This window comes from Lineus longissimus, chromosome 2, assembly GCF_910592395.1.
Source record: "Lineus longissimus chromosome 2, tnLinLong1.2, whole genome shotgun sequence".
Taxonomy (NCBI): domain Eukaryota; kingdom Metazoa; phylum Nemertea; class Pilidiophora; order Heteronemertea; family Lineidae; genus Lineus; species Lineus longissimus.
Window position 1 is genome coordinate 28,000,845 of NC_088309.1, and position 24,848 is coordinate 28,025,692.

The 24,848-nt window shown below is 42.7% G+C and overlaps 1 protein-coding gene across 2 annotated transcripts; it reads left to right on the forward strand.

Annotated features, from left to right (window-relative positions):
* Positions 1-1,473: 1,473 nt before the first annotated feature.
* Positions 1,474-24,351, forward strand: LOC135483909 (fatty acid-binding protein 1-like). Of its 2 annotated transcripts, none has more exons than XM_064764975.1 (4): positions 1,474-1,630; positions 21,962-22,134; positions 22,365-22,466; positions 22,907-24,351. In XM_064764975.1, the coding sequence occupies exons 1-4, from the start codon at positions 1,552-1,554 to the stop codon at positions 22,958-22,960; spliced, it is 408 nt and encodes a 135-aa protein (XP_064621045.1). In that variant the 5' UTR covers positions 1,474-1,551; the 3' UTR covers positions 22,961-24,351. The 2 variants fall into 2 exon arrangements, with proteins under 2 accessions (XP_064621045.1, XP_064621044.1); XM_064764974.1 differs by lacking the exon at positions 1,474-1,630 and adding an exon at positions 13,050-13,354.
* Positions 24,352-24,848: the final 497 nt, after the last annotated feature.

Sequence of the window (24,848 nt, forward strand, 5' to 3'; positions counted from 1 at the left end):
AGAGTAGACAAACAGAGACCATTATGGGACCAACTGCTTTAACAATAAAGTGTTATTAAAGAACTCTTCTAAGACGATTAGGCATACACGAATCCCGAAGGTCTTGCTACGCTGGAAATATGACTATATATACAATGAGTCTTCGGGCGTAATTAGGCCTTTAAGCCGGGTTATGGGTTCAGTGCGACCTATCAGATTATCGAAGCTACGAGACAATGATAAAAAAATATTATTATGGTGCATTAAATGTGTTGAGACATAATGATATCAATTCTCAGACTGAGCACGCCTTCGGTTGGCCTATTAGTATAACCATGTTCATAAGACTATACTTAGTCGCACAAGGCTCACAAGAACGGAAATTGCGTCCTGCTTCCAATGGGCTTACAGGAAAAAAATGATAAATTGGCGTCTGAGTTGCATATCATTGCATTATTGATTTGGTGTTTCAGCGCTTTCTTTGCGAAAGCAATGGCGTTTGTAGACTGGCCACACTGCATGTACTTCAACTGAATTGAAAAAAGTCACTCAGTAAATGTTATATCTGCAGCGCGTTTGGTACAGAATACCATAAGCAGATTGTTCTTTCATCGTAATTGCGACTTCGATCCACGCTACGCCCCCATACCTATTAAAAAGGATACGCTACTATTACCGTATATCCGTGTTCCACCTCATCTCAAGGTCACCTTCTCCAACACTCGCTCATGGTGGCAAAGTGACAGCTATAATGTAGCTAAGCTCCTTTTAGAAACAACATCGGTGACTCATGGTCGTCATAAAAATATTACTCTAAGTAAAAATGAAAAGCGATTTTTCGAGATTTATAGAACGAGGTGGTTCTGGCGTCGGAAGTTATCAGTGTAAAGGAGATTTCGCCGCTTTCAGCAGGCTCCTAATGGAAATGAGGGAATCAGTTAACGTATTAGTTCAGATGCAACTTAATCAAGCACTGAGGACAACGTGATGTGCACTGGCAAAACGACTAACCCAGCATGTGCGTGGCGCCAATATGAAAGACCATAGTACAGGAGAATGCTAATGCGTTGATGAAGCAGTGAACATGATTCGCAATGTCAATCCTTCACCAACCACACTGATCAAGTTTAAGCGTTAACTTTGATGCGCTCTCAGTTGCTAGGTTTAAGGTTAGGCTACCAGTAATAAGTTCACATCCTTACACAAGCATTTCCCCTTCCTCTGTGATCTACGTATTGGCCTACCATAAACATTTTCGTTTTCAGCAACCATCAATACTTTATGTGGTGCATTGGAGCAGACGACAAGATGGAATGTCCAAAGCAACTATGACAGATAAACAAATGATTTATTCCGGAGTCTGCAGACCAAATTCATCCTTCTCCCAATGCGCGCGCATCTTAACTGAAACGTCATCATTAAAGTACCATTTCCAGTGATCAAAGAACGCTCCAATTAGCTACAGCACGTGATAGCGCTTGTGAGTGTTACGTCTGCTGAGAGTGATCATTTTGCCGAGACCGAGATTCAGGCGGGAAGTAAGGCTGCTACTGTGAGACTTGTTCTGGAAGGATGGCTGTTGATAAGATTGTCGGGAGCTGGACAGCAACTGGCGAGACCGAGAACATTGATGAGTATCTGGCTCTTATTGGTGAGTAATTGACAACATTTCAATTTACCGAGTTCGTGTCTGTTATCTGGGCGCTTGGTCCCTTCGTTGCTTTAAGTATCTTACACATCTAATATGTGAGCAGTCCCCAGGGAGCAGTCTATTGTTCCCTTGGATTCTTTATTTACTATAGACTGTGTCAAATGTCTTTCCCATTGCGATGATTGCAGGTGTACTTGTACTTGGGAGTGGTAGATGAATGACACAATGGGAAAAAGGCGTCCTAGGCCCAGTTGATCAAAACTTCCATTAGTCCAAAAGGTCCGTGGGTTGACGCCAGTCAAGTCAGTGACCTCCCTTGTTTTAAACAACCAGACCCTTTGGTCTGAAAAAGTTTGCTCGACCAGGAACTGACATTCTATCCAACATGATGGGACCCTTGTCGTTCGATCTGTCGACACGTGCACCAGTCCGTAGCTTACATGGCAAGCACGTCGATGCTCGTGTAATCAGGTTTGAGACTCATTCCCGAAGAAGGGCTACTCGATCAGGACACTTGAGTCTAGAGATAGAGAGAAAGTTAGTTGTTGGGGCGACCCGATCCGCTTAGTAGTGCATGTATCATGTGTGTTCGTTCTCATCATGGCCAGGAAGCAAAGGAGACCAATATTAGTCTTACTCTCGTCTGTTGCCTTTTGTTGTTTAATCAAGTTAATTGTGTTTTGCTTCCACTAATGAAACCAATGAATTATTTGATTGGATGTCCACTCGATCTGTTGTTATGTTAGTGTTAGGTTATCTGAAGTAAAACAATTATTTCCCTATTGTAATCCGGCATGGTTCTTTAGCATCCGAAGATGTAAGTATGTATGGTGACTGTATCCTGCAGCTGCGGTAGTCTGAGACAACCCACAGCCACAATCAGCCCTTCATGATCATGTTTTACCACTTCGCACGTTGCCTCAAAGGTTGTAGAGTTGTACGTCATGGGTGCCCAGAATATTGGTTCAGTGTCACCAAATACAATCATTACTCATCAACTGGTGTTTGACCCAGACGAAGCGCAAACACTGTTTTTGCCATAAATTGTTTTTTCCCAGAAAGATATCCGATTTGATTTGCTAAATATGTTGATGAGTGTTTGTCATGGTAATTCATGTTCTTAATCAAGTATTCTTTTCGGAAGTCCCTGAATGCGAATAGAGTTGTTGTTCATGCAGGACAGGTCGTTTTTATTCAGTGCCTTGACCGATTCCTTGGTAAGATGAAACAACACTGGATAAACTTTAAGTACAAATTTTTCATTGAAGAAAATAACGAACTTTTTAAACATCGCTGATAGCATGCCGTCGAGATGCATCGTATTTTAAGATTATTACATCTGGTATTAATCACCGCAATTAGAAAACATGCATCCGATAGACTGTGCTTCCCTGATGAGAAGCATTCACCTATGGACAGATGGTCGCTTGGTTTTTCTTTAAAAAACGCCTCTACTTTAAACATCTGGTGCATTATGTTTAAGAATATACTATAGAGGATGCGGGGTTTATTTTGCGAGTAGCCATGATCTGGTGTTGCTCAGTATGAAACACCCCCTTAGGTAACTTGGGGAAACCTTGTTCACCTGGAGATGTTTCGCCGCGCTGTTTGTAACTCTATGCTTCAGGGGAAAGAAAACCTTGCTTTTTCCTTGAAGAAAGAACAGTCTGCTCATCTTATCTCTCATGTTCTTGGGCATTGATTGATGAAGTATTTTTTGGTTCTGAAGTAATTATGGCGAGTTAAAGTACATAAGGTGACGTATTTCTAAAGCACTGTTCACTTACTGTGCATTTGCCAAAGCGCTTGCGCTTCAGACACCGCGTTCCATAGATATCAAGAGCGCTTCACAACATGGGATTTTGAGCGGAAGAATCACAGTGAGTCACATAGGTCGACTTCACCTGACCGGTGTAACGGTTTTGGTTGTTTCCCATATTTCAGTGTTTCTATCGGCCTATAGATAGCTCGAGAGACAACGACTGTTGTAAAGGGAAACAGACACAAACGCTGCGTTTCTCAGCGTTCCCAAACAATGGGGGAAACTCTTAAAACGGAAATGCTTGAAAACTGTACAGCGGGTTTCGAATCCACGACCATTCGATTCAATTAGCTGCACTGAGATTCAACCGCCAGGGTTCCCAACTTACGCAATGGCAAAGCAGTGCATTAGCAATAAAAACCGTCTCCTCTCTGAATATACTGCATTTCCTCTGCCGTCCTTTGTCTACAATATTACGATGACTGTTCACCCGCTTTGATGACGGTTTTAGCTAATACCTTCAATATTAAAAGGGTTTTAGAGTACATCACTGCTGAGGTATTGCTGACAGTTATGCGGTCTTGACAGTTTCCTGGAGTACGGCGACATCATGATGTACATGCTTGATGTAGCTGTTCTTCTCGGCGAGCCTGGCTTCCTTGGAGAACTTAAGAGCTACCTCCATCTTGTTCGATGACTGTTCGGTATTCCGTCGACAGTTGTGAACCATCTATACATTAACCCCGTTGACACTCTCTCTTGTATCTTTAAGGAAGTCTACAGATGGGGAATATATATAATAGGGGGAAAAATTATGGTCTCCTCGTGACCGCACTCTCAGAAGTAAAGATGTACATGTACATGCAACATGTCAACATGGTGTAATGAGCTAACACGCTTTCTAACAACCGGACTCAGTATGGTTCATCACCAGTCGATGCCTTCGTCTTTCTCTCCCCTGCGCACTATAAACAGCTGAGGTTTTTCTAGTTTCTGTCATAAGAGGGAGAAGAGTGGGTGGCGGTGACAGAACATAACAAGTTTTCAAGATGCAGGCAAAGAATTCTTCCTGCTTGATAGAACCCGACGGTTACTAATTGACGGTTGAAGATAGTTGAAGATAATTGGCATAAAGAACCAGCCGATTTTCTGGCTGGAGCGGCAGAATGACTCAAGGCTAATAAATCTTCCATAAAATACCCAGCTGTGGCTAGGAATCAATCTGAGATAGATAGCGCAAGAAATAAATCAACTGCTAGTTTTCCAACCTCGCCCATAAACACTTACTGTGTAGAGCTGGTTGGTTTTTTAGTACATAATCTTAGGCCAACCTTGATATTGCTCTTGCAGACATTGGAGAGCACTGTTACCATGGCATGCCTGTTGACATTATACAAATACATCAAGAGTTCCCAGCTAACAAGATACGACACATTTTGACCATAAACCATTTAGAAGCATTTATTGAAGTGCCATGACAGGAGATCATTGCTGTACTTTTGGCCTAAACTTATCACTCCCAGGACATAACCATGGGAAGCAAGATATAGCCACATGCATATTGGAAGTGCAATAATTTTGACAGAGTAGCTTAACAATGGAAGAATTATCTAGGAGGTGACCGAACATTCATTAATCCCTTAATTTGTCACTCAAATTGAAATTGACCCATTCCCGAAAATGTATTACATCAGTGGATCTACTATTGTGGCACGGATACAATATAAGGGCCTCTATTGTTCATGGAGTCAAAGGGTCTTTTACATAGATCACGACGTAACATACGAGCAATCATTTGAATGAGGATCAGGTGAACACAATAAAATGAGTTACACCATAGAGGAGTTCCATTATGGTCACATTTGGTTGGCTGATGAATGACTTATTCTTACGGCGGGTCATGGTTTCTCTTGTGGACTGTTGGAGAGATCATGTGTGTAGCAAATACTGCATACACTCCACAAAAGTTTATGAAATGTTGAAAAAGACATGTATATTTAGAACCTATGTTAATGGTTGTGACAGTCAGGTACCATTCAATCCGCAGTCTGATTAGAAAATGTCAACTAACGCGTCATCTGAGTACCCTGTCTGGGGAGAGGGACAGTTACCATGGAAACCAACATATCATTCCCAAGACAATGCGTGTACTGGTAGTTGAAGTATTTTGGGCAATCCTCAAATGAAGTGTTGATGTGTTCCCTGTTGTTTAACACATTACTGTTGGCCAGGAAAGCCACCACTGCAGCCCCTTACTCTCGAGTCACCCTCAACGACATTATGGCTGTTGACTTCGTCAAAGACAACTCCGTTTCTTCATCTTAACCGATTGTCTTTTCCCATTTTAAGAGCAAATAATTACAGTAATATAAAGGGCGACTGAGTCTCATAGCATAACCTCCACAACGAAAGGATCAACAGTCTTTTTATGACTTCAGTCCAGTATTCGACGACAAAAACCATGATTCTGATTATCCATTCATTCGCCAGATCGTCATTTATATTACGTCGTTGCGTGGAGACCTGCAGACCGGGCCTTTTGACCACATTACCAGTTGCCCCCCTTGGCCTTATGACAACTCAAGTATGCCTTGATTTGTGTGAAAGTAATAGACATTACAAAGCGGTAACATTTCATTAGTTCGCGTCACGTCACCTCATATATGTTCGTCATGAGCATTTCTATTTCAATCTGATTGACGGCGTGAGTGATGAATATTCGGTCAACTCCCCAATTTTGCTTCGAATGCTGAGCTGACTTGCTGATCTACCGCGTTTGGTTTCCTTGATGGTGAACGGCAAATTGGAAAGATGGCCTCGCAGATGCTTTGGTAGCGGTAGCGATTTTTGCCAATAGTTATCGGCGGCGCTTTTTAACAGAAGTAAGTAAGCGGGTATCGGAAAGATTGGTCGATAATGAAGTAACTCTTATTTATACGTGTTAACAACACGTACCGGGTAAATCTTGTACGCCCCACGCGTATGGATCATTTCGTCCCTCAATTTTAGCAGCCACAACCGCTTGCAGCAAGTCTATTGTGATCGGTGACTGGTAATCATTGGCTTGACCATAAAACACAATTAAACGACTTCATTCCCCCTTATTCATCGACGCTCCCCTCTGTTTGAAGTATTCATCAACGCTCCCCGGTGTTCAACAGAGGTACAGATGATTACTACAACGCCAGTGCGTTTTTTCCCGCCGACTCTAGCCGGCAGCTCAGCACAGTTAATTGGGTACAACAGGTAATTGTAGTGAAACCCCACTTCTTATATTCCCAGACGAACATCATGAAAAAGGCATTTCCGGTAGTTTGTTTCACTTGTCCGAAAGAGAATCCCAAAATAACGATTACGTCTGTCTCAGCTAACTGGTAATTTGCGTAAATGCGTAAAAAGGAGATTGTTTGCACTTGAAGCTTGGGTCTAGAGTTAATTAAGCGGTGAATGATATTGTAAACGTGTAAGCTTTTATCTTACCGGTGAACTCCTTGTCTCTCGGGCTGTTCGGTCGGACTTCTCGTCGAATACAGCAGGGTTGCGCTAATGCGGTTAGCGGTCTGAAACTTTGGGGGTTGAGGGTAGTGGTGGTGGTGGGGATTATCTAACTTCGTATTTGTTACCACTTCTATGTTTTGTAACAAACCTTAACAATCACACTGAGATGCATTTCAGCCAGACACCACAGCGAAGTCAAGTCGACGCGACGGTGGGTTCTGATCGAGGGCTAACTTTACTCAGGCTTACACCATGGTAACCGATGTTTAACCTCTGGAAACCAAGATGTTACTATGACATTTGAGAGATAATGGCACAACGAAAGAGTGCACTTGATATCATCACTGAGAAGGGAAGGATCCTGTAGGAAGTGAACGCTTTGGGAAGGTGGTTGTGCTGTTAAAAACCCATTTCTCTCATCTTGTTCTCCGTGACTATCTAGATCCTTAAAATCGCGGCAACGCGTTGTTGGAGGATGCTGATAATGCCAATTGCGCTTGCGCCGCGGATGTCCTGCAGGAGCACATCATTTAGGTTCCACCGCAGTGGACATCATACCGGTCATTCGTCTTCTGGAGATTGCTTAGGAAACAAGAGTCATTTCTCAGTAGTATTCAACTTTCACCGCAGCCTTCATGGTAAACACAACTCAGTGGGGTCCGTCTCTCAGAAATATGCAAGGAGAGAAGCGTTGCAATGAAAATATATGTGTTTATCTCAGCATTACACGTGATGGTGATATTTATGAGTCCAGCAGCGTGATTCTGGTATGTTTATTTCCTTGACGGTGGTATGATGGTAAGCAGCGGCAAACGTACTCGATGACTCCTTATTTCCTGGCTACAATCTCGTTGACCGGCCAACCGAAGTTATTTCACCCCAGGAAGCAGATCGGCACCCGCAGATGATGTGCTGGAAAACCTCCATTAATGAATGTGGTGGTTGTGGTGTCTTCATTTTGATCACCCCACATTCTGTGTATCACTAAACATGGTCAGTTTTTTCATCACATCCCTGTTTACCTTCAACCAGATGTGACTTTACCAGAAGACCATCTTGTCGGTTTTACGGTACTTCTGTTCGCTGTAGAGACGATTTCGTTCTGGCCACTGCCTACATCACAAGGACCAATTTGTATGTGTACACAGATAGCTGCTGCGCATGCGTGGGTTGGTGCCATCAATCTTTGTGACAGACTGCATCCTGCACGCTACTGCACGTGTTGGCCGTACAATGTAGTTCTACCAACAACATCCTTCGATGGCATGTTGGAATCCATCTTCAAAAACCCGTTGCGGATGATGTACAACATCATTAGCCTGTTTACCATAACAAAGAAATGGGGACTTGGCAAGGTTCCGATGTCTGATAAGCAGTCATTTCCAACCCTCTGTGCGGCCCGCCTCTCGTCTCATACGCCAGACATCGTTTCTCCCGTCAGTGCAATAGGTCTTTATGGAATTGCGTCGGCACCAGAAGGTTGTTAAGAAATGTTCTATGACTTCGCACCCAACCACCCTCTCGTCATACTTAGTCAGTAGATCAATGAGTTACTGACAATGTGACACAGAAAATGGAAGCCGACGTTATTACTTTTAGGCTAAGCCAGTGAAGTTCCACCATTTGACATGTTGTTGTATTGGTCTAGCTCAAAATACGGGCATCTGTGGAAACAAGATGGCTGATCTAGCGGCCATGTTTGATTGACGAACTGGGTCGGACGCGATCACGCTCAACCACAACATGGGTTTTGTCGACTAGGGGAAGGATTTGTGGAGGAAACACCTCTGCCAACGGGATTGCACTTATAATATGGAATCAGAATATCTGATGCCGGAGTACGTTTAGTGAGATTTGGACCACCCAAACTTGAAATGGAAAGTCTTTCAAGGAAATCAACTCATTAATGTATCTTCTACATCGTATTACCTTTTTATTATCTTGGTGAAATCGATAAGGAATTCTATCAAGTTAATAAGACGCTGGAGAGTCAGCATCAATGTCGATGGAGCTCGACTTGATACCAAGATATACCTCCTTCCATAGGCAAACCCACCTCAAGAGGCGTCAGGTATTTGGGTTAGTTCGTCAGGCAATAAATACGGAAGATATTGCCCTAGTTATCTGTCTAACTGGAATTGCTTAGGGATGTTGAACATATAACGACCGATGATGAATGCTAACATGATAACTTATGCTATCAACTCAACAGACAGCCGTCTTTCCAGTGCTGGAGATAGTGCAACCACCAATAAAACATTGATACAAGGGCAAGTAAACGAAACGTTACATTCTGCCTGACGTTCTTGGTCATTTCTCTCGAATCCGGTATTCAAGAAAAAAGAATACGTCTCTATCACAGCCTACTAACACACCAGTCCCAAGCTTCAATCAAGCGTATTGTACAAAAAGACATCCATTCACAAAAACATAATGCTGATAACGCTATTTCATCTCCAACTTAATCGCCTATCTGTGGGTTTTAGTTCCACATTTTGATAAAATTGGAACGACGGCCAAGGAAGTCGAGCAAGGAAGCGAGGATATGAAAGGTCAGCAAGGGCCTTTGACATTTCATAATCAATTCATCCCGTACTATTTCTGTGGGTGACATTTTTCAATCTGACTGTCTCAGACAGACAAACTGCGTCTTACCTTTTTCAATTCATCTGCTGCGTAAAGTTAATTCATTTTGTAATGAAGATACTAAAGAAGACATGTATCCGTCGAAATCAGATGTTCTATATTTAGTGCCAGCCCAATGCCATACGCTCGTTCACCTTGTCCATTTGAACATTAACAATATCGAAGCAAAAATATCAAAGATAAATGTTGTCCTCAGCCTCTTGCACCCGCTAACCTAGCCATTGATCACGCCAACCGCGCCAAGCAGCATCGGGCAGGCGACACACTGGCCACACCATTATCGTTTTAGCCACTTGAACGATGAAAATATGATGTGAGAATACTAATGCTTTTTAAAAAGTAAATGTCTGATCTTGCTTATCTTGAAAAATTATGTTTGAGATCTCTCATTAGCCTCTTGGGAAAGGGAGCAAGTTATTCTCCGAATGTACTACCATTAAGCGACGCCGTAAGGCCACGCCAATACAGATGTAGATTTCCGGGGTGTCTGTTTCAGTTCGGATGGTGATTGCAAGGGCTGTGATCTGATGGTCTGTTATCTTGATTCGACAGCCTGTCATGTCAGATTTGTTGGAAAATAGTCTCAACTGCACCAGCTAATGTTGGCTTGTTTTCTAATCAGTCTAATAAAGATAACCTTTACCAATGAATTCACCATTGCACAACTTTTGTATCACATTTTTAAACAGTTGTTTCGTGATATAATATATACAAGGGGCAAATCGGATCACATGCGCAAATGACTCCGCCTGGCCTTTATGATAATCTTGTCGGCGTGAGTTGACAAGGCATGATTACGCGATCTGGATGATCCAGAGCCAGCGGTTCCAACGAATGGCCGGCGATCGCGGCGAGACTGAGGCGTGATCGAGTGTCTGCGCTGAGATCAAATTCTCGTTTAGGTGCTGGTCTCTCGGGATGAGATATGGTCACGTTGCCAGGGCAAACCGCTTCCCATTGGTAAATGGACATTACGGTGGTCGTAACGGCCTGTAACGAGTGGAGAATAATCATCACGTTGGGAAGGGAAAAGCATCAAGGCATGTTCGATTTTGGTCGACATCCTGAGGCTTATAGTGTTTGTATCACCGGTCTCATCATTAAAGATCACCCAATCACACGCTAGGTGCCCGGGACTAGGTATCAATACGTGAAAGACTTCAGGTTGCTTTAATTATGAATTACAGGTTCATCTCTCCTGCGCATGTGATAAAAAATGAAATTCATTTTTTAACTGTTCCGACGCATTTTTATTATCTCAGTGTCTTGTCTTCAGTTCAGATCAGAATATGAACTGCTCGTCGATATGGGAGGGACGTTTTTGTAAACATCCTCTTTTTGTATAATCTTAATCTATCATGGTAAAACATGAACTAAGGAACGCCATCTATCTACGTGGTATTTCCGCTTCGGGGAAAGGTTCTTGTGATAAATGGCATATCAGCTGTTATCCTATATAGGAGGACTAGAACATGAGTGGGATAGGCCTAATAACAGGAGATGAACTCGCAAACGCGGATCCTAGAGCCGGCATTTGGCGGAAGCCATCAGCACAAACTGAAGTTCATATTCTTGAATGGTTGTATCAAAACAGGAAAACATTCGTCGTGTTTTGGAGCATGGACGATGAAAAAAGTCAACGGAAGGTTTACTGTTAAAAAGAATTTGCAATTACGCTGAATCATTCCACGATAGAACATGCTTGAACACCGGTACTTTGATACCTGGAATACCATTATTCAGTTTCGATGAATGACATCGCTAAAATCACTGACAGTGATAATTTCGGTTTATAGGCCGAGTGTCCATCCAGTTCCGTTCAATAAATCAACTGTACTCGGAATGTAATTTGTTAAGTTTTCATGTAGATGACATTTAGGCCTACTGGTAAAAATTTCTGACATGATTGAACTCACTGAGTATAGTCATTTACTTAAACGATTGGCAGTTAAATGTTAGTATGATCGTTAGAATAACTCTTCACGTAAATGAATGAACTTCCGGACTAAATATTGCTCTGGACCATTCTGAATTAAACCAGTTATATCAACCATTCGGCAACTTTGGTTTGCGGGGTCAGGTGACCGTTAGCAGACGACTACAAATCCTCCTCGGCTGATATCGAGGAGCAATCAATGAAAATATGTTAGTCACGTGTCAAGAGTGGCTAAGATTGTTCGAACATCGGACGCAGACGATAATGATGGCAATTGACAAATTTTTCAAAGAATTCTTGTGACTCAACGCTGCACGTTATTTGCTATACTCGAGGGAATGAATAATCCGACTCGATCCATGTACCTCGGGGTGATGGGTGATGCTGACTTTTAAAGGGACCGTGTTTGTACTTAAATATTGAGGTAAACCAGAGAGTTGATCAAGATTGTGAGAGCTATCATAACTGTCATCGTAAATAGGCGGGAGTTGGGAGGTGAACCTGGCAAATTCGTCATCCCCTATTTTCTAAACTTTACTCTGGTCAACATTCAAGGAACTCCGCATTCATTTACACTGCCATTAGATAATGTTACACCGCTAGCTGCATCCCAACAGGAGCCAGATAATGCTTTATCTACAAAATTAGTAATTCTAACCAGTTGGTGCTACATAGCCTAGCCACTTTGGCAACAAGTTTTAAGATAGAAAGTACAATATCTGGTTAAGTATTTTCACAATCTATACACCCAGGGCACGTAATCGCATTGTTCAGAAAACACACTATTATCTCAGCTAATAGAGGTCCAGCCAGGTCAATAAAGAGACCATGCATTTATTACTAAAGTCAATATTAACAGAGCTGATTTGATATTTGTCGCAAAAATACTGTAGTGATAATATTTATGGAGATGAAAACCGACTAGGCATTCCTGTCAGTGTTGATGGTCTCGCCAACGTAAGATACAGGCAGTCGACCTGATGATGCTGTCGCAGCAGTCTAACAAGGTGTCAACAACGAAATCTTTATACTTTTATCTGTTTCCTTCTTGCACAGTGCGGTCAAGGGAGAGAAGAGTGCTTATCGCTGCTGTTCGAGTTGGCAACAATTCAGGTTGCCCCAGAATGTTGCTTTGCCAGTGGCCTTCATAATCAACATCTTCTCGGTCATTGCTCGAAGGTTATTAAGATTGTCCAATTAACCCTGTCTTTCCAAGCTTACTGCAGAATCCAAAATTTGGTTCATCTTGCCATAGGTTGTCTCATGTTTTGCAGTCTGCTGAATTCTTCGCCACTGTCTGTTGATATATCGTCTGTTGGCCTTATGGATCACTATGGGAACAATATTATCATATAGGTAGTGTTGTTTGCTATGAAAACCTCTCACTTGAGTAATATTTGTTACCTGCCTGCCATTTTCACTAGAATAACGTTTACTCATGCTGGGAGTGAATGTTTAAACGCACCGCCTCCACGGAGCAGGGAATTTCAAGACGACTGGGCGCGATGTTTAGGAGGCCAATTGTTGCTTAATGATTATACGGAAGGATATAGAATCTTCCAATAAAGCTTCGTCCCGCGGATATTATCCTAAACTTTTTTCCAAATGCATCCTGCCCTACTCATCCTCAGTGACCCAACCGGAGCACATGTCATGTGACCGGCCGATCACAAAACCAGGACCGGCGTATAAAGCGGTTTGGCTCGGCGTGTTGTGCAGTTGAATCGATTGCTCGTGCGAGAGAGGTGGCGGACGCCTATAGGTGTGGCTATAAGTAACCCGGCATCACAGGACAGACTGATGATCATGTCACTGGACCAGGTCGTGGGCAGCTGGGAATACGATACCAGTGAGAATGTCGAGGAATATATGGACGATTTGGGTGAGTTTCGCCTCAGTTTAATGTTGCTTTTTTGATTATTGCTAGGTTAAACCGATCTGAATAGATAGAAAGAGAATTGTGTTATCGAGTACCACGTTGGTAAAGATAAAATTAGATACATACGCACTGCCAGAATGATAAACGGGTAATACCGTTCGAGATTCGACTGCTACAAAACGTTGACGCTCCAAATCGACTTGGAAGTTTGGGTCAACGGACTCACTGTCATTCTGATTGAAGTAGATGTCTTAGTTTGTTTCTGCTGTGAGTTTCTTTCTGTCTTCTTATAAGTGAGAAGCCTGCTTTACATTTTAAGCAATTGTGTTGAATCAAACTTTGGTCAAGAAGAAAATGACACTGGCACTTGTCGATTTGAATTTGTGTTTGGCATTTAAGACTGTTTGGAATGAAGATTGTTTCTGAAACGAGTAAGATGAAGGCACAGATTAGTATAAATGAAATACATGTGTGGTCATAGATTTTATCTTCTGGTGTGTAGTTTTGTTATATGGCAGAAGTCCCTTGCCGTACACCTCCATCAGCTCCATTCAGCGCTCACGATTTCTCTATGGTAACACGCTACTGGTTAGCGTCGGCGAGACATTCATCAAACAGGAAACGAGTGTGCTATTTCCAGCCAATGTCTTCCTTCACTTCGCAAATAAGGGCTCGAAGCTTGGCGCTGAAGCCGTTCATCAGTCATGTCTGTGGTAGTTGCATGTTGGAGGAGAGAGTTACGCTGTTGTCTATTCTCCGTTCTGTCAAAGAGTTTTTGAAGAGTCTCGCTGATCATTCATCATTCACCTGTTGCTTAATTATCTTTTGATTTCATAGCTTTCTTTATATCACACCGGTAATTGGATTGTAAGCTGCTAGGTATGCCAGACCAAATAGTTAGGTGGCTTCATTCTTCTTCAGCGTTCAACCTGCCTAAGTACTATAACCTCAGTCCTGTGGCGGAGATGAAGCGGCTTGTCGCCCGAAGGTCCGGCTGTGTTCCCCACAGCTTTTCTTCGACCTTCGTGTCCTTGTGAAGGTGGCTATTAGCACGGTTAACGTCTGATATCGCTGCTCGTAATAATCGTCTAACCAATCTGCAACTACTGGGTATGAGAAGCATCTGCTCTGCAAACGGTTCTTGTTTGAATCCGTTGAAGCTTCTCCGAGTCTGCCCGATGTTCTGTGCTGCAGAGGCTTATATCACAAAAAATATAAATCCGATCGCAAAGTACGATTTCTTCTAACATGATTATGCTCACCATATACCTCGTCTCCGTCTTACAATACTGTGATAACACTGAGATATGTTGCTGGGACGACAGGTTATTCACATGATGGATATGATTAAAGACGCCGAAGAGACGAATATCAACTGAATACGCTCTCATTTTTTTAAACCGTGGATGTGATCGGTTCTTTATACCTTTATTTTGTATGTTGTTATTGGTTGAAGGCAGTGCAGCATCTGGTAATAACGCCTTGCAGTCAAGTCTTATGGTGGTTGAGCAGACATAGCGCTACTTGTCACCAAGAACCTCTTCATTTGGGATAAGTCCCCGGGAACTGCCTACTTCTTGTCACTTGGTGTTGTGTGTCTCGTCTGGTGATGACTTAGGATACTTCAGACGGACACATACGAACACGTTACATACTTAATGACGGATACTTATGTCAAGCTTGTTCCAGATGACGATCTCGCAAAAATGGCAAACAGGGTCGTGTATAAGCCCCAAGTGCCAAGCCTAGCCTTACCAGATCCAGAGGCGGTCCATTCGCTATCCCTTCATACGTCCCTCCGTATTGGTTAGGCTAGGCCGGTCCACTGCGTCGGGAGTGAATCATACATTTAGCCTCGCGGTTGGTGCGGATATCACCATGCACGGACCTCACTATTGTATGAGGTCCGTGCCGTTACACAATTCTGACTTCTTCTTTTTCAGGTTTTTGGGGAGAAGTTACAAGTATGAAGTTTTTGTCTTGCCTTATGCATGTATTTCAAGCTAGCTTTCATGATATTGTGCAATGTCAATAATACATGAATATGTTCTATGAACGCGCCAAAACCCCGACTTCTCTGAGTGCACTTGTCCACTTCACTCCACATTGCCAACACGCGCCGGATATCGAGCAGCCGGTAGGTTAAAAATGATCGAGGATGGAATATGAATGTACTATGTATAATAAGGGGAAGCAAGTAATTCTGGATAGAAGTTGGCCATTCCTGATGAAAAATACAGGAATGCGTCAATAGCTACCGATATTAAAGTAATGAGTGTTGCAAATGATGATCTAATTAATTGTGAATTGTGGTGATTTACGTGATATTGTTTCACTTTACTACAAGTGAGTCAATAGAGTATATGCTTAGTTGAGCATCATTTGAGTTACGGAAGCTTCCTTTCATATGTAGAGATGGGTCAAACAAATTGGCACTCTCAAAGGAAGTTCAAAAGCCTACCGCATTAAGGTCAATAAGGTCGTCTGGAAAGCCAGATGGTTTCCCAGTGAATTTTCAGACCTGCAGTCCTGGCACATTGTACGTGAAGACTCAACCAAATCCAGAAAGCAATACAGACGCAGCTAAGATGTCACACTCATCATCAAATATTGACATTCGTTTTCATACTACCCTCCATGTAGTACTTGACATGCTGTTTGCCCAGATCCGTATAGTGTTCGCGAATATCAATTTAGACATGATTGCAAATACCGAAAGTCCTTATCTTAATGATTCATCATCTTCATGTGCCTTCATTATATCTCTAAACTTTGTTATATTCTGTAGCCAACTGCCAACAACATATTATTTGCAGTAGGAATCAATGAAATACATGCACAAGGTTGATATGTTGTCAGATTATGTATTTCAAGAATTACTGCAAAGTGAAAATTTGATTTTTGAGAAACCATTTGGGGGTCTTGTCCACAATGTCCTCTGGGTCACGCTGTTCAAAAATCACAATCGGGATTCTTATGAAAGCTTCCTTCCGAAAAATTTTGGCCACGCAGTGAGATATTTTCAGTAGAGCACTCACCCAAGGAGACTCCACAGCGCTGAAGTTTATCTTCAATCTTGTAGGACTCAATAATCAGTCTAAGTTTCGTATCGCCATGATTTCTTGCCTACCTCACATCTCAAGCGAAACACCTACACGAGGTAATTTGCTACCGACACCGTATGGGTAAGCTACTCTGTATCCAACACCCCCACCATAGCAACGATACAATTCCTCTTTTCTGCAAAAGATGTGTCTTCTTTGGCGATGAGTTATATCATGAAGTGTGTGCTTGGATTCATATGCTGTCTCCCTGCTTTCGTATGAGGTCAAGGCCATTCAATGGATGCATCGCATAGGGATGCATCTTCTGAGGATCGTATTAAAGATGACATTCTTGCGACAACATGGGGGTGGCGATCCCCTTGCTCTCATCTGGCCAAGGTCAAGGTCATCTTCCGTCAAGGTCATCTTGCGTGAAATTCATTGGTTTTCTCTTAGTCTGTTCTTGACTGGCGGGTTTCTCTTGATATGGATGTCACCATAGTACTACGGACCTGGTGTGTGGTGGATGAAACGTATACAACAGGTACTGTTTCGTCTGCATAGGAGAACCTTTTGCAACGTACGACTATCACATACCAAGCTTGTGAACCTACTCGGATCTATCCTGGTGGGGCCAACAATCGATGTTGTCCTGGGCAGGCATCTGTCATTCCTATTGATACACTATTGATGTCGGCATCTATGACTCTCCATCACAAGCTTTAAAAATACAGCGAATCTTCACGAATCGTGCATTGTTTATGACACATGGCTTGAACGCCGATGTTTGATTGTTTATTAATGAATGGTCTATCGTCTGCTCAATGAAGACGCTCATTAATGAAGCTGATATATTGATTGACAGGTTGTCAGTTACTATGTTTTACTGTCTGCTGCACATCCTATGAACGATCTTCTTTAACGCTTAAGTGCACGTTCTCTCGTTAGTCAGGGCCCCGAGGGAAGGGACAAGCTATATGTAGTCAGTGTTTCTGGTCCGGATTGGATATGTTGGTGTTATACCGGCCACTGAAAGAACCACGATCGACTTGAGTTAAGCCAAAAATGATTAAAGAAAGACTCTCAAAGCACTAGTTATGAGGCCGACAATACATTTTTTTGTGTTCAGATACTTATTTCTGCCCTCGTGCAGTTTTGATGGATGTGAAATCCTGAGGAATTCTTGATGCAAAAAAGAATGCCTGACACCCTGATGTCCAAGAGGGGAAGCTGAATGCCAAACCTCATATATCTCGATCTCAGTGGTGTCCTTAACCTGTTTCAGTGCGCTCCCGTGGTGTGTTAATCGAATCTTCTTACCGTGATCTCATCAATGAGTTCAATCACTGATTGGGTTAAGACTTGGGCATCGAGGGAAATAACAATGGTTGGATAACAATAACATGTTAGATTACCTCCTCGAGTTACTTGCTAGATCTTACAACATCATTGACACTAACAATAAAGTGGCCTTAGTCAGGTGAAGGCTAGGGATGGTGAGGGCACACTCTAATTGACAGGATGGCCGATTCCCGCTTTCTAAACGTTTTCGGAGTTAAATGGGACGAAATTGATATTCTGTTTGCACTCGTCTCGAAAGAAGACTCTTGCAACTCAATGTCTATGTTTTATAGTCTAAATGGTATAAGCAATGCATAGAGTTGAACGTTAAGGCACAGTGTTTTGGTATTTTCGCTCAGGGTCACAGTTGGAAATAAGGAAGACAAGCCAATTCTTCATGAATCTCGATAGAAGCCAGCAGCTGTGAGACATGGATATGCTCCTTTAGTTCACCCAGTGCGTTCTTGCTGCTAGACTTAAGCAAGTCTACCTTCCCAGTGATCATTCAAGGTGTTCATGGGCTAACACAGGTTCACACCTTCGCCGTACGTTTGTTTGATACCGCTAATTAGGCTGTTATCATAGTGTACGCTTTCATTGAGGCTGTTCTTCAAATCTACTTGAGTATATGTCCGAAAACGCGTTCTAGCAAGTAGCAGGTCAGGTTATGCGCACGTGGCACTAGAGGTACAGAAATTTGACATTCTATGCGCTGATTAAAATCGAATCCCGGCCCAACCTTCCGATCACCATCGATACTTTTCACTTGTCACTCGGCGTAACCGAGTGGTACAGAGGCGAACAGTGACCAGTTTGGACACATCCTTAGCTACCCCGCTTAGCCAAATTGTTGCTTTCGTTCACTTGGAGCTGGTCAGTCTTGAATCTCAAGATCTTATCATCGCTTAATAGTGATAGAAACCACAGGAAGCCTAGATGACACTACCAATGTTTGATGTATTCTGCTGTTCCGTGAATACCCTCTCCAACATGAGCATTCCTGCCAGACCTGCACAAGACAATATTGAGATTGTAGACCATCTTCGGAATAAGTATTAGTCTGTGGAAACATCTTAAAAGGTCATGGCTTCCAGAGAGATATAATAAAAATTCTGTTCATCAACTGGCTAGGAATTCGAACTGATAGCGACGGTTCATGGTCATGAACGAGACATGTGGCGTCCTTCAAGGGCCAATAAAGATGATTTGTTTCCTTAATGGAGTGCGCGAACTGCACCCAGATTCTCTCAAGAATTGATCAGGACATTAATCAGGTCTCCAGCCTCGACTGGTGGATCAAGCTCTAATATCGACATTTATCACCAGCTGACAGATTTGTGGCGGTCAGTGGCCACACTTTCACCAACCTTTGGGCAGCGACATTCATGGATTGAAATCAGTCTCGATGTCTTGATTATTGCTGTGGTAATGTTGTGCTCACTAGTGTCGAAGCCGAGTTGATGGGTTCCTTTGCAACCCTTTGCTGTATCTTTCTGCGATTTGTGTCATCTATAAATTTGCTTTTCAAATTGACCTAAATATCACAATGAATTCTTCGCCAGTGGTATCTCTAAAGATGACATAATAAAAGAAATACAATTGGACAAAATGGCGTTTTGTGGGTTCTTCTAACAATCGCCTCCACTCTGACAACATCAGATATCTTCCAGATCACAATATACATAAATCAGCTATCGGTATGAGGGGAAAGGTAATCCGTGTTTAGTCTGGGATTTGTGTGGAAAGAAATTGGCTGAATGTGAGCCATGAATATGTCTAGCAAGACATTCTTCACCAACCGCCTCGAGTAATGGCCCATGTTGGAATTGCCAGCGTGCTTGGAATACTGAACGGAAGGAGGTGTCGCTGAATGAGAGAGAACAGTCAGTTTGGGATTTTGAAAAGTAATATGTGACAAGACTGCGTTTTTTCAGCCAATTAGAAGTGCTGGATGCTGCACCACCGGTTCGTCAGAAGAATTCAGCCAATCGCGAGAACTCACTTAATCACGAGGAGTCCCTTAACAAATAAGATTGCTCGTCAATTCTGCGCAAGGAATGGAGAGAATTGCTGAGTAAGAGGTTAATATGGCCCTTTGTCGAGTCGCATGGAGAACAGCATTTAACACATAGATACCACATGACACCTAATAACATTGTCTTGAGCTTGTATAATATTCTGTCATTCAATTTCATCGTTTGGGACCATGAATACAAGAATGACTCTTCATAATGTACCATCACCTCTGCATTTGGCAGTAACTAATTCGCTATGTAGGCGTAATACCGTTCGCTTGAATTGATGTCGGAAGTCTCGTGTTCTCGAGTTGTTTTCCTAAACTATTTTGGAGATTCACCGAGAGAATATTTAGTCTGGCGTTCTGAGTTCATGTGGTGAGATCACAGGGTTCGATTGGTGTCTACTAATGCCGCCTTTGATAGGAGCTTTCTGCGGAATGCTAACCATTAGGCATCACAGCCCGAAAGCTTCGTCTTATTTTCTTTTGAGTTGTGCTGTCCGTGGAGTTTCTGATCCTAGGTATTGTTAAATGTTAGCCTATGATATGGAACATTAGCATACAATATCAACAGATGGTTGAACGAAACAGGTGGTTCTCTCACTCGATGGCTGTGAACTGCATTTTCAAGCCTAGCTTCAAACTCCTGTCGCCGACAAACGCGAGGTTGTCGGTAAGTTTGGTTTCTAACAAAATGTCACATAGTAACCTTAATAATCAAAAGTTGATTTCAATTGATGCTTGGGACTAACTGGACGATTACCGCCATTTAGAAACAGTTAACGGCTTGAAATGTATAATGTAGGCTACATCAAATGCACCTTATAGGCACTTCACACATTTTGGCGTCATTATGAACAATTTCGCTTTTTCAACATGCAATTTCGGTTCATTCAGATTGAGATATTGACCTTGATGATATAGATATGGCTTAAATACCACAAAGTATACATATAAATAGGCAGTTTTGGTGAAAGCAGAATATCATCTAGGGCTTGGTTGATCAAAACAAGGAAAGTCGCCAACTTGACGTGAAGTCTTGGGCAGAAATACTAGGCCACAGGTCCACAAAGAGGAGGTAACATATTGGATGATCAATAGGCCTAGTTTAGGTTCATGCAACAACTACTGTGCGTATCTCTAAAAAGGATCAATTAGTATGTGATGAATATATACATGTACTCTGTTCCTTTTGTTAATGTTCTACACGTTACCCATCGAAACGAGTGTATACTTCAGACAAGTCCCGATATGCGTGTCAGCTAACGTGATGCACTGGGATAGTAGGTTATCCGTTATGTCTGAGTGGTAATCAATGCTAATTAGATAATTAATAATCGTGGTAATCGGCATGTAGACGGTAGTACTTTATTGAATGAGGTCGACGAGGTTTACCGATCATGGAGTAAAAATAGGCCTTTTGGAAAAGAGCTACAGTTATAAACTGGGCCGAATAGTCAGAAATAACGAGTATCGAGTATGGGTCTTGGTCAAATCTTTCGCGAGTGTCGGTATGTGGTAATGAACATGATTCTTGAGCGGATATCGTAACCAAAAGTCAAATGAATCTTAATCGCACATACCGTCTGACCTGCATGTTAACTGTAAGTCTGTATCACATGTGATAAGAGATTGGTTTGACTGGTAGTCCGTTCCTCGCATTGACTTGTTCCAATGATAGGCATGTCAAGTTGTGTTCGCCATCATCAGCTCTCACCGTATCAGTCGACCTGTCGCATATTGATGACCTGAGTGGAAGACGACGCGAGGACGGGTGATGGGAGACGAGATCTGCTATGATACACATGGAACACCAACTCGCCTATCTCTGCAATCTATGCAAACGACGTATGAAAACCTATAAACGTCATGACATCGCTGTCCCCACTTCCATCACATTTGTGACATGATTATCGTTGTACACCACTGGGACGTTCCAGTGGGAAGACTAACGTAAGGCGAACCTAACCACAGAGATGATCGCAGTAGATCCCGCTGTATAATCTGCTGGTGTAACATCGTTCCTCAGAGCTGCCAATCTGAATAGTAGAGCCTGTTTATTTACTCAGTGGACGTCCGAAGGACTACCAATCTGTTGACATTGGCAGATTTCGGCTTCCCACTGGAACGTCCCAGTGGTGTACATTACAACAGCAATGTATAGGATGCTTGGCTCAGAATAATGAATGCGTCCTCCTCTTATTTCAGGTCTCAGTGATGAGATGAAGGAAAAGGCCCGCCAATCACAACCAAGGTATGAAATAGAACACGATGGCACCACGTGGACATTCCGAGCGATCATGGGAGATTTCAAACGCGAGACCAAATTTAAACTTGGTGAAGCATTCCAAACATCAACAATAGATGGACGAGAAGTAACGGTGAGTTCCTAATTCCTCAAGGCTTGTATCACAATCTAAAAAACTAGGGGTGTCGAGCTTTTGCCAAAGAAGCTTTCGAACCAAGAAGACGTATAAACCAAGATCTCAGTGAAGTAGCGGACTAAGGAAAATTGACATTTCACAGAATCGGAACTATTGTCGAATAAAGAGTGACGAAGTTTCATCATACCATGTTCTTTTAATGACAGTCTTTTTTTCGTAATTTTCAGAGTACTGTTCGACAAGATGGTAATAAACTAGTGGAAGAACAAGCCCACCCGGCGTTCAATTCAACCATTACTAGATGGGTAGAGGGAGATAACTTAATGATGGTGCGTATCGTTGAACACACACCGGGCATTCAATTCCGGGTAGACTGTTTGACTGACTGAGCTTTACCCATTTTTGGTATCATCTTGACTACGCACAACCGGCATTTAATTCCTATGGTAGACTGTTTGACAGAATGAGCGAGCTTTACCCCTTTTTGGTATCATCTTGACTACGCACAACCGGCATTTATTTCTCAGCCATTCGCCTCTTTCTTCATGATATTAGCAGGAATTTGGGACACTCGTTAGGTATTAACCAAGATCATGCTTGGTCGGCACAGACAGCATGGCCATGTTTTGATTGGTCAGAACCAGTCACCTAACAGGAAGTCCCACAAGTGGCGAATCACTAGATGGGTAGAGGGACATAATGATGGTACGAGTTGAGAGATCATTCGAAATTAACTTTGCAATGTCACATCCACCTTCTCTATTTTCAGACAATCACTGCAAAGAGCGTTATGTGTAAAGTCAAGTACAGGAAGACTGACTAAACAACAGGATATCATCATCTTTCACCGATAGGTGGCGCCTGTGTCATCCAGTATTCAAACTGATTGACAACATGCGATTTGGTGAATGGACATGTACGAGTGGCGTCTAAGCCGTCACGTAGAGTCAAATACGTGTGCGGCCAGTTTGGCCGTAGTGGAACATAACTTCATCTCTGTGATTGTTTTTGCTGGTTATATCATGACGTTCTGCACATGCGCAATCCAATGCTATATATACTAAGGTCGTTTATAAACAGAAAAGTTGTTTTGAAAAGTTGGTTTCTCCGGCGATACATGATCCCCTCCCCCATATGTCCCCATGCCTTGTTCCAAGTTGTGACGCCAGAATAGTTAGCTGAGCTTTGTCTCCATAAGGACGGCACAGGTTGGCTGAATGTGCGGCATACACCGCCTGGTGGAGACCACTCGATACCTTCTCTAAAACAGGTTTGGAGCTGAGAACAAGAATTCACCGGAATTTACCGTTTAAGTGTCATAAACTGAGAATGTGAATCAGAAATTTCGTTGTTCATCGATGTAAATGGTGAAGAGGCATGTTCAATCATGGTTCCTCACGTTTTAGCTGCGTTTTTACTTACTATAGTTGTCCGTGCAAGGATCTAGTTAGATATCTACTATATAGCGTTGGCAGAACCCTTCAAGAAAGTTTTAATCTACAACGTGTGGAGAAAGGGAATATAGGGAACTCCCAGTGGAGGTCACCAGAATCGTGAATTGTTTGGTTAGCCTGGCACTGTTGTGGCTGAAGCCACGCCTGTACCACCAGCATGTACGTGCCATGGCCAGACGGCGCTCGGCTCGTATTCAAAGCAGGTGAATCCTTTAGTTGGGTCGGACCAGGCCGGTCTAGCGAATCGCAATCGGGAATTTCGAACTAGTAAAAAAGTTTCAAAATTTGCTTGTGAAGTCACCCGGTTGGGTCGACAATACCACAGGTGTATGAAGATCAAAACAACAGCCCAGCTGACAACACTTATCAAAGAATAGATGAAAGACTATATTTTGATGCGTGATGTTAGTTGGGCTGGCGCCTGTATTCAGTAAACCTGTGACTCCACCAGCGCCATCTAATCGTATTGCTTCTTGAATGTCATTGTGGACGGCGCGTTCTTGTTCCAGGTTGAGATTGGCCCAACCCATCAAATTGTCACCGATTTTAGTGAGTACTAGTCTACGAATCGTATCCATTCTGTCATAGGTTATTCGATCTCATCCACCCTATAAGCCGTATTTCATTAGTTCACTCAACGTTTTGGTTTGTTGGTCGACATAAACTCCGACAAATACATCTGACAAGCGTTCTTTCCTTATGAATATCAATGTACGTATGTAATATTTGCAACGAATTAAATGTGGTGCATGAATGTTCACTTCATCGTTCGCGTAAGTCCATAGGGAGTTCTCGCAAATCACCCAAAACGCCAGCATGAACGCCTATCTCTTGTTTGACCTCCTGATAACGAAGACGAACAATATAGGATAGGCGTTCACGAGGACGTTTCGGGGCTTTGCGAAAACTCCTATTGTCACAAGAATAGAATCAAGTCGGATTTGTCCGAATATCTCGTGATGCAATCGTACATGTGTAGGCCTATGTCTCGCAAAATCCGCTGAAGAAATCGACATTTGATCCCAGCGGCGTTGGTTAGACAACCAGACCCAGCCTGGCAGAAGTGATACCAGTGGTTCTCGAGGTTGGATTCCCAGAATCGAGATTGTTTGGTTAGCCTGGCACTGTTATGACTGAAGCCGTCAGGGGCTTGCCATCTTGGCCTATGATATAAGACAGCCAAGTTCAGTGCATCAACCTTTATCGTCAGTTGCGTAGTTGTCACGCTTTCACAACCATGGCACCAGACCGCCTTCT